A 10268-nucleotide genomic window follows, 5' to 3' on the forward strand; every position below is an offset into this window, starting at 1 on the left:
CTTTTTGCCAAACCTCACTACCCCCTTTATAGGACACACCTTAAGGAAAACCTTATCCCCTACTGCAAACTCCAAATCTCTACTCCTAATATGCGCATACAAATTTTGACGACTCTAGGAAGCCTTAAGCCTGTCCCGAATCACCTTCACCTTTTCCATAGCTTAATGAACCAAATCCAGAACAAACAAATCAGCCTTGTCGTGCTCAAACCAACCAATAGGAGATCTACACCTTCTACTATATAATGCCTCAAAAGATGCCATACCAATACTCTTATGATAGCTATTATTGTCAGTAAACTCTACCAAAGGTATATGCTCCACTCAACTGCCACCATAATGAATCACACAGGCTCGAAGTATATCTTCCAATGTCTAAATAGTTCTTTTTGCCTGCCCATCCGACTGTGGGTGGAAAGCCGTACTTAGACTCATCTTAGACCCCAACCCTTTTTGGAAACACCGCCAGAAGTGGGACATAAACTGCGTAGTACGATAAAAAATAAATGAAACAAGCACTCCATACAGTTTCACAATATCTTGAAGATAAAACTTTGCATAATCCTCTGCCGAAAAGCTATTCCGCACACAAACTTCATCCTCCTATCTGCAATGACCCAAATCAAATCAAATTGGTTCCAATATTGAGGAAGAACAGTAACTAAATACATATTGATCTTCTCTCACTTTCATTCAGGAAACTTAATCTCTTGATACAACCCACCAGTCCTCATGTTCTCAAACTTAACTTGTTGACACACCAAGCACTAGGATACAAAATCAACCACGTCCCACTTCATGCCACTCCACTAATAGATCTCCTTGAGATCATGGTAAATCTTAGTATAACTAGGATGAACAACATAGTGCAACTCGTGTGCCTCAGCCAAGACCTTAGCCGCAAATTGTCTACATGAGGCACACACAACCTCTCTTGGTACTGCAAAGTACAATCACTGCTAATCTTAAAATCCACCACCTTTTACTCACCAATGGTACCCTTGATTTTTATCAAGGAAGAATCCATTACTTGTTTCTCCTTAATCTCCGCACTAAGAGATGATCTAACCACTTGTTGCACTATCACACCACCATTCTTAGAGTCCAGGAGATGAACCCTAAGATTTACCAACCGATGAATATCCTTCATTAATTCCCGCTTTCCTTCTTCCACATAAGCCAAACTACCTATGGATAACCTACTAAGAGCATCAGCAACTACGTTAGCTTTACCTGGATAGTAGTGAAGACTCATATCATAGTATTTGAGAAGTTAAAGTCATCTCCCCTGCCTTAGATTAAGCTCTTTATGCAAGAACACATACTACAAACTCTTGTGATCAAAAAAGATATCCACATGGATGCCATACAAATAATATTGCCATATCTTCAAAGCAAACACAACAGCCAACAGCTCTAAATCATGAGTAGGATAGTCCCTTTCATGCACCTTTAACTGCCTGGAAGTATAGGCTATCACCTTGCCATACTGCATCAACACGCAACCAAGACCAACTTGAGATGCATCATAATAAACCACGAACCCATCATTGCCTTTCGGCAAAGTCAGAACTAGAGCTGAAGTCAACTTATCCTTCAACTTCTCAAAACTCCCCTCACATGCATCCGACTAAGAAAACTTAACCTTCTTCTGAGTCAACTTAGTCAAAGGAGCATTTATCGATGAAAAGCTCTCCACAAACCGCCTATAATACCAAGCTAAACCCAAGAAGCTCTAAATATTATATGGAGTCGTAGGTCTATCCACTTCTTCACCATAGCCACCTTCTGTGGATCCACCATGATCCCTTCACTAGAAATGATGTGACCCAAGAAAGTCACAGCATTCAACCAAAACTCGTACTTAGAGAACTTAGCAAACAATCATTGTTCTCTTAAGGGCTGCAACACCACACGGAGGTAATTAGCATGATCCACCTCACTCTTCAAATACACCAGAATATCATCAATAAACACAATGACAAAGAGAATCAAATACTGCCAAAATGCCCTGTCCATTAGATCCATAAATATTGTCGAGGCATTTGTCAATCCAAATGACATCACCAAAAACTCATAATGCCTATACATAGTGCGAAAAGCTATCTAAGGGATATCCACCTCCCTAATATTCAACTGATGGTACCCAGACTGAAGATCTATCTTAGAGAAGAACTTTACACCTTGCAATTGGTCAAATAGATCATCTATTCAAGGGCGTAGATATTTGTTCTTGATCGTTACCTTATTCAACTGCCTATAGTCGATGCACATATAAAGAGAACCATCCTTCTTGTGCACGAACAATATTAGTAGACCCCATGGGGAAATACTAGGATGAATAAACCCTTTATCTAAAAGATCCTTAATTGCTCCTTGAGTTCCCTTAACCCTGCCAAAGCCATTCTATACGGAGGGATAGAAATTGGACGAGTGTCCGAAAGAAAATTAATACCAAACTCTATTTCTCTATCCAGAGAAACACCTAGAAGATCATTTGAAAAGACCTCTGGAAACCCATTAACTACAGGGACCGAAGACAAAGGAGGACCTTCCAAATTATAATCTTTAACCCGGACCAAGTGATAAAGACAACCTTTAGAGATTAACCTTCGAGCTCTAAGATAATAAATAAACTTCCCCCTAGGTGCTAAGGAACAACCTTCCCATTTTATTTATGGATCGACAATCCAAATTTTCATAACAAGAATGCAACCAATCCATGCCAAAGATTACATCAAAATCTATCATATCCAACTCAAACAAATCTTCCAAAGTTTACCTACCACTCACAAATACCACACACACCCTATAGAACCATTCAACAATGATCGGATCTCCTATCGGGGTAGAAAAAAATAATGAATCCGAAATAACTTCCAAATTAAAACAAAAGACACAGCTATATAAGAAGTCACATAGGAAAGGGTAGAACCTAGAACAAGGAAACAATACACATCATGAGAGAAAATCTGTAACATACCAATGACAACATCAGATGATGCCTCAGATTCCCGTTGGGAACTCCAAAGCATACAACCTATTCCAACCAGTATTTGAACTAGGAGCAGTAACAGAAGTAGATGCCACACCACCAGGTGTAGGAACATAAGATAAAGCCATCAAAATCTTATTCGCCTCTGTAGAAACCTTGTTAAATGGACAATCTCTGAGTCGATGGCCTACTTGTCCACACTTGAAGCACTTATCCCTACCTTCTTCACATAATCCCCGGTGAGAATAACCGTAAAACTGACAAGGAGGAAATGAAGAAATAGACTGACCTCTGCTTACCTGAGACTGGGATCCCTGCACCGGAGAATTATCACTATCATAATGACGCTTGTCGCTCGACTGCTTAGGGCAAGGAGCACTGGAAGTATAGAAGGAACCAAAACTCCCCCACTTCTTTTTCTGCCATTTCCCACCATCTCTACCACCTTAAGACTGGGCATCTCCCTGATTAAAAAACCCACCTTGCTTACCCTGCTTGTCTTCATATTCTGCTTGCCTTCTCTTCTCATCCTCAACCTACTGCATATGAACAGTTAGCCTTGATATATCCATATCCATCATGAGCAAAACGGTCTTGCTCTCTAAAATCAGATCTCTGTTTAGCCCAGAAGCAAACTTCCTCATTCTCGACCTTATATCAGCTACCAAATCAAGAGCATACCTCGCAACTAATGGAACTTCAAAGAATACTCCTTCATAAATATTCTCCGTTGCCTAAAGCTCACAAACTCCTTCATCTTAACTTCTCTCAACTCTTAAGAAAAGAAGTGATCTATGAAGGTATCAGAAAAGGCCTCCCACAAACCATCCTCTTCTACATCACCCTTATATTTGTCCCACTCCTCATACTACTAATAAGTAACCATTTAGAGCTAAAAAGCTGCAAGTTTACTCCTTCCATATTAGTAACCCTCATTACCCAAAAGATCTTCTCTATCTCATCAAGAAATCCCTGTGGGTCTTTTTCCACCTTTACTTCCATAAAAGTCAGAGTACCTATCTTCATAAACTATCTAAGCCTAGCTGCCTCAATAGATATAACACCAGCCATACCTTGCTCGGCCTGAGCAGTAACCAGTTGGGCAATAGAATGCATAGACTGACCAAACTCTACATTCGTCATATTACCCTGAGGGACCTAAGGAGCAGTATAAAAAAATAGGAAGAACTTTGGTATAATCAGGAACAGGACCATGAGATCAAAGATGTGCTCCATACGTAGGAGGTACTCCTTCAGCATTATCCCTAAATATGATGGAAGAATTTTCTTTTATTCCAGATCTAGGAGGTATGAACTAAAACATGAACAAATAAGGATTATAGGAGATTCCAGGACTGAGAAGTTAAGCTTGAAGAAACAACACCAAGAAAGTAAAACATTCCTAGATGTCTTATAGCCTCTCCCTTATGAGTGTGGCGCGCTACATATCCCTAAAAGAGACTATACTTAATAGGGCTTTGTGGACTCCCACTTAAACATGAACTTAGACTCTAGTACCAACTTGATGTAGCCTAAACTAGGGCCTTGTCATAATGGGCATTCCAAGTCCACCTAGGATAGGGGATCACCTTCTTAACCCAACTCAACTACCTTATACAGCCTTAGATGAGCTAAATTTTAAGAATATAACAAGATTGTGCATTGCTCTTATGAAGACTTTAGGAAAGGGTCACAACTATGACCAACCCAACCAAGTCTGTCCATACCAAACCAAAGAGAATATCGAACATAATATGAAAGTCAAACCCAAATTATAATATGATAGAATAGTGAGAAATTATGTCTGATGATGCCAGCCTCCCAGCTTAGTCCAATGTCAAGGCTGATACCAATACCGATTTTGCCTATTCTAACCTCCAGAAGTACCACAAAGCCTCTATCTAAAAGAATATAAATATTCGATCGGGATATGCCCCCAACCATGGCCAAACCAATATTCGGAAAGAAAATAAAAAGTCTTAGAATGTCCAACATTAAATGATGCATTCCAAAAGAATGGAAGCTCACCACTTTAGTCCAATAATCAATCCTCAAATCAAGTACTATGAAGAAAAAGTTGAACATCTGGTTCCTACATAGCATGGGTATACAACTGCCAGTAATGGGTTAGTGGGTAAACACTAGTATGAATCTTGAGATAAGGATAAAGTAATGCCATTTATCATAAATAAGTGAAGATCATCCAATACAAACAACCATAGATATGTAAGTGATGGGATAAGGGATCAGGTTTAGCATGCTATTTAAAAACCTTAACCTGGGCCATGTAGCTTAGCTGTCCTACCACCCACGGGCTATATAGGTTTAGCTTTCCCTGCTGAAAAGGTCTCGATACGTGTAGTCGCACGACCAGGCAATAACCTGGGATGACTAGTACATCTCTCCAATATAAATATGACACTCATATGTAACTATTGAAGACCCCTTATATCATCAAATATGAGTTTCCAGTTTTGATCCCTCTGGGATCGCCACCTTCCATGTCTTAGCTTACACTTGTCGCTATTAATGCCCAATTAAAACCAAGTCCAAAAAATCCAATTATCCATTTATTAACCAAGGCTATTTGATAAACCAGCGGTATCATCATACCACCATACTTTCAAGCATTATCTATAGCCAAACCATTTAGATTAATGGGACTCTCGGTGCCCTTTTCGTTTAGCATATTAACCTCTTGGGAGACTACCATGTTCTACACAAGAATTACCAATTAGCCATTAACCTTTGTAAGCCATTGAAAAATATTTAAGGTTTCATATATAAGCTAAAAATAAGCAAGATTTTAAGTAACATAAGCCAATGCAATGAACATATTTTTATAAGCATTTTATCAAGCACCTTAGGGGCATAGTATAATCAAAACCAATTGCTATTACCATTAAGCCATCACCATGCAATTCCATTATCCAAAACCACCATTAATGCATAGAAAGCATAACTAAAACTATAAGAAATCATAACCAGGCCTTTAATATCAAAACTCCCATATCAATTATTGAAAACCAAAACCATACAAAATGAAAAAAAAAAACCATGAAATCAACCATATAACCATGCCGTTAATTAAAATTACAAGTAGGAAAGAGAATCATGCCTTAAACCAAGAAGATTGATGGAAAGAATTCATCAAGACAAGCCCCAAAGTTATCCCTTAGTTTAAACCCTAGATCTTTGACCCAAAAGCTCTTGAGAAAACTATGATATGTTTTGCAGGAGATTCTAAGTGTTTAAGAATAAAATAATAGGATAAATAACCTCCTAAGTGTATTAGAAGCCATGGTTCCTTATTAGGGTAAGTAGGAAAATATCCAGAATACCCCCACTTAAATCTCATACTCAACTGAGGGTTACGACTGACCTCCTTATGAGTCATAACCTAGCTTATGATTTATACCCACCCAATCATAACTAATCCTCAACCATGGATCAAACACTATCCAGTATATGACTTATCCAAATAAGTCGTAACCTCAATATACGATCCGTACCCATGATTCGTATCCCTGAAAGAATATAACACCAGGAGGATAAAAAACTAACCACCTTACGAGTCACCTTTACGACTCATACCTATGCCTTATGACTCATACCCTCAAGTCATATCTATCCCAATGTCCAAAACCATCCCACTAACTAACACTAATCGGCTTACAACAGGACTTCGCAACTCGTACCCTAGCTTACGGCTCATACCATGAGTTGTAATGGGTTTGAAGAATAAGATTCGTGGAAATTTTTTAAGGGTCCAAACTTGGGATGCTTCAGAATCCCCTGTATTTCTAAAATGTATACATGGTGTTATATGTGGACTAATTCATGCTCCATATGGACCTTTCAAATATTATATGATCTTGCTAGATGCATCTACAAGACGGTCACATGTGTGCTTACTATCAATTCGCAATATGGCTTTTGCGATATTGTTAGCTCAAATAATATGGTTAAGCCCCCAATTTTTAAATTATGCAATAAAGACTATTTATCTTGATAATGCTAGTGAATTTATATCTCAGTCCTTTAATGATTATTGTATGTCCACTGGAATAAAAGTTGAACATTCAATTGTTCATATTTACACTCAAAATGGTCTAGCAGAATCATTGATCAAATGTCCTCAATTGATAGTTAAACAAATGTTAAAGAGGACAAAACTTTTTGTTTCAATATGGAGGCCAACCAGTTATCATGAATGCTCCCCATTATAGTTGATTTTTAATCAAGAACCAAATATTTTTCATCTTAAAATTTTTTAGTATGTGGTATATGTTCCAATTATTTCTCCACAGCGCACAAAGATGGGAATCCAAAGAAGATTAGATATATTTGTTGATTATGAATCCCCTTCCATTATAAAATATTTGAAACCTATGAAAGGAGATTTATTTACGGTAAGATTTATTGATTATCATTTTGATGAATCAGTATATCCAACACTAGGGGAGAACATAAGCAGCTGAAACATATGATAGATGGAATGCATTGTCACTATCTCATTTAGATCCTCGAACAAATCAATGTGTGCAAGAGGTTTAAAAGATGATTTACTTATAAAATATTGCAAATTAGTTGTCAGATGCATTTATTAACCTTTCAAGGGTTACTAAATCTTATATTCCATCTGTAAATACTTTAGTTTGAGTTGTTGTCTTGATTAGACAAGTGGTTAATGCAAATAAGTCTAGGCCGCATTTGAAATTTGATATACCAATTGGTTTCAAAGATAAAAATTCTGGAAAAAAAATCAGAATGATCAAAATATGATGGCAATTGCTCAAAAAGAGCCTCGAGATCTAACAAATGATAAGACCACTAAGGAGGTTAAAATACTTGTAACTAATGAGAATGAAGAAATCTTAATAATTTATGTCTTGGTGAGATATAGGTGGAATCGAAACAATATTGTGGTTGACAATATTTTTATTTATAGTGTTGGTACTACATAATGCAATAAGATGAGGATTTGAAATCAAAATATGTCAATAAATATGGACAAAAAAATTATTAACAAAAATAGAAGGATGCAATTCAAATAGAATTTTCACTTGAAAAATCTAAAGTTTTCAAACTAATAGTCTGAACACCTGAAGGTGTCAAGCCAGTAGGATGCAAATGAATTTTTGTGTGAAAATAAAATAAAAAAGATGAAGTCGTAAGATATAAAGTACGACTTGTGGCACAAGATTTTTTGCAAAGATCTGGCATTGACGATGCGGAAATGTATTTTACTGTGGCGGATGGAATTAGCATCAGATATATAATAAATCTAGTCATTCATGAAAAGCTTGATATGCATGTAATGGATGTTGTCACAGCTTATTTGTATAGCTCATTGGACAATGATATTTTTATGAAAATTTCAGAACCCTTCAAAGTGCTTGAAGAATATAAAAGTGTGCAAGAAAATTGCTCAATAAAGCTTCAGAAATTCTTATATAGATTGAAACAATCAGGGCAGATGTGGTACAATCGTCTTAGCAAATATTTACTAAAAGAAGGGTACAAAAATGACCCTATTTGTCCTTGTATTTTTATAAGAAGGTCTGGATCTGAATTTCCTATAATAGTTGTGTGCATTGATGACTTGAATATCATTGATACTATCCTAAATAGCTTTAAAAAGTTGTTGAGTGCTTAAAGAAAGAATTTAAAATGAAAGATCTAGGAAAGACAAAATTTTATCTCATCTTACAGACTGAGCATTTGACTAATGAAATTTTTGTCCATCAATCTACATACACTAAAAGGAGTTTAAAGCAATTTTACATGGATAAATCGCATCCATTGAATACCTAATGGTTGTGAGGTCGCTTGATATAAACAAAGATCCATTTCAACCTAAAAAAATGATGAAGAGATTATTGGTGATGAAACTCCATATCTTAGTGTAATTAGAGCACTAATGTATCTTGTCAATAATACCCAATCAGATATTACACTTTGTGGTAAGTTTATTGGCAAGATTTAGCTCTTCCCTAACAAAAAGACATTGAAATGGTGTCGACATCTATTTAGATACCTTCGAAAAATTATTAACTTGGGACTATTTTACTCTAATGAATTCAAGTAAAAAATGATCGGTTATGCAGATGTAAGATACTTGTCTAATCTATATAAAGGTCGATTTCAGATGGGTTATGTATTTACATATGGTGGCACAGTTATATCATGGTTTTCAATGAAGCAAATATTAGTTGCAACTTCTTGTAATCATGCAGAAATTATTGTCATTCATGAAGTGAGTGGGGAGTGTGTTTGATTGAGATCAATGACTCAACATATCAGGAAATATGTGGATTTTCTTTGAAAAAGGATATTCCAACTACATTATATGAAGGCAATGATGCATGTATATCTCAGTTGAACGGAGGTTACAATAAAGGAGACTGAACAAAACATATTTCACCAAAAATATGATCTTGAGAAGAAATGTGAAATAGATGTTCAACAAATTTGTTCGGTTGATAATTTAGAAAACCTGTTCACTAAAGAATTACCAACCTCAACATTTGAGAGCTAGTATTCAAAATTGGGATGCACCGTCTTAGAGAAATGAAATGATGTTTGCATTAGGGGAGTAAAGCACACGCTGCAACATTTTTTTCTTGGCCTATGTTTTGTCCCAATGAATTTTCCTGGCAAGGTTTTTAATGAGGTAACAAACAATGCATAAAAGAATATATGTATACTCTTTTTCCTTCACTAGGATTTTTTCCACAAGATTTTTTCTTAGCAAGATTTTAACGAGGCACATTATTTTTCAATGGACATTCAAGAGGAAGTATTGTAAATAATTATATAGATTATTATTATTATGGATATCCATACCTTTTAGGCATTACTCCTCTTTTAAGTCTAGAAATTCTCACACCTCTACTACTTCCCTATTGATCATCGACTCCCCCATATTCTTCCCCATCTTCTCATGAGTTAATGTCATGTTTATGATACCTGTTGAAGTTCCGTCATGTAATAATATAAATAGAGGTCTTGAGGAAAACTTATTATCTTATATTGTTCTCTTGCTATCTTGTTCTATATTGTTATTATTATTCTTTAATTTCTTGCATTCTTATTCTTAATATTGAAAAATAACATTATATTTTAATTATGTATTTTCTCTTTTCTTGCTAATTATGTTTTTTCTCTTTTCTTGCTAATTATGTAGAGATTTACAATTAGTAGTCTAATTTTGCACTTATCTATCAAATATTATTTGTCACGCTGCTAAAGAATGAGCATCTCTCCTGTA

At 36.0% G+C, this 10268-nt stretch overlaps 1 protein-coding gene across 1 annotated transcript; it reads right to left on the reverse strand.

The window, feature by feature from the left end:
- Window positions 1–3006: 3006 nt before the first annotated feature.
- On the reverse strand, window positions 3007–4138 carry LOC124888871. The gene is made up of 5 exons (XM_047400159.1): window positions 4069–4138; window positions 3586–3707; window positions 3449–3531; window positions 3295–3373; window positions 3007–3252 (listed from the first exon to the last, which is right to left on the reverse strand). The coding sequence occupies exons 1-5, from the start codon at window positions 4136–4138 to the stop codon at window positions 3007–3009; spliced, it is 600 nt and encodes a 199-aa protein (XP_047256115.1).
- Window positions 4139–10268: the final 6130 nt, after the last annotated feature.

The sequence above is a fragment of the Capsicum annuum genome, chromosome 11, assembly GCF_002878395.1.
Source record: "Capsicum annuum cultivar UCD-10X-F1 chromosome 11, UCD10Xv1.1, whole genome shotgun sequence".
NCBI lineage: Eukaryota > Viridiplantae > Streptophyta > Magnoliopsida > Solanales > Solanaceae > Capsicum > Capsicum annuum.

Coding starts and splice junctions, on each gene's coding strand:
- LOC124888871 (XM_047400159.1), bottom strand. CDS start 4,138: ATGACGAATGTAGAGTTTGGTCAGTCTATGCATTCTATTGCCCAACTG. Junction 3,708..4,068: donor TACTGCTCAGGCCGAGCAAG/GTATGGCTGGTG, acceptor ATATTTATGAAG/GAGTATTCTTTGAAGTTCCA. Junction 3,532..3,585: donor TGATTTTAGAGAGCAAGACC/GTTTTGCTCATG, acceptor CATATGCAGTAG/GTTGAGGATGAGAAGAGAAG.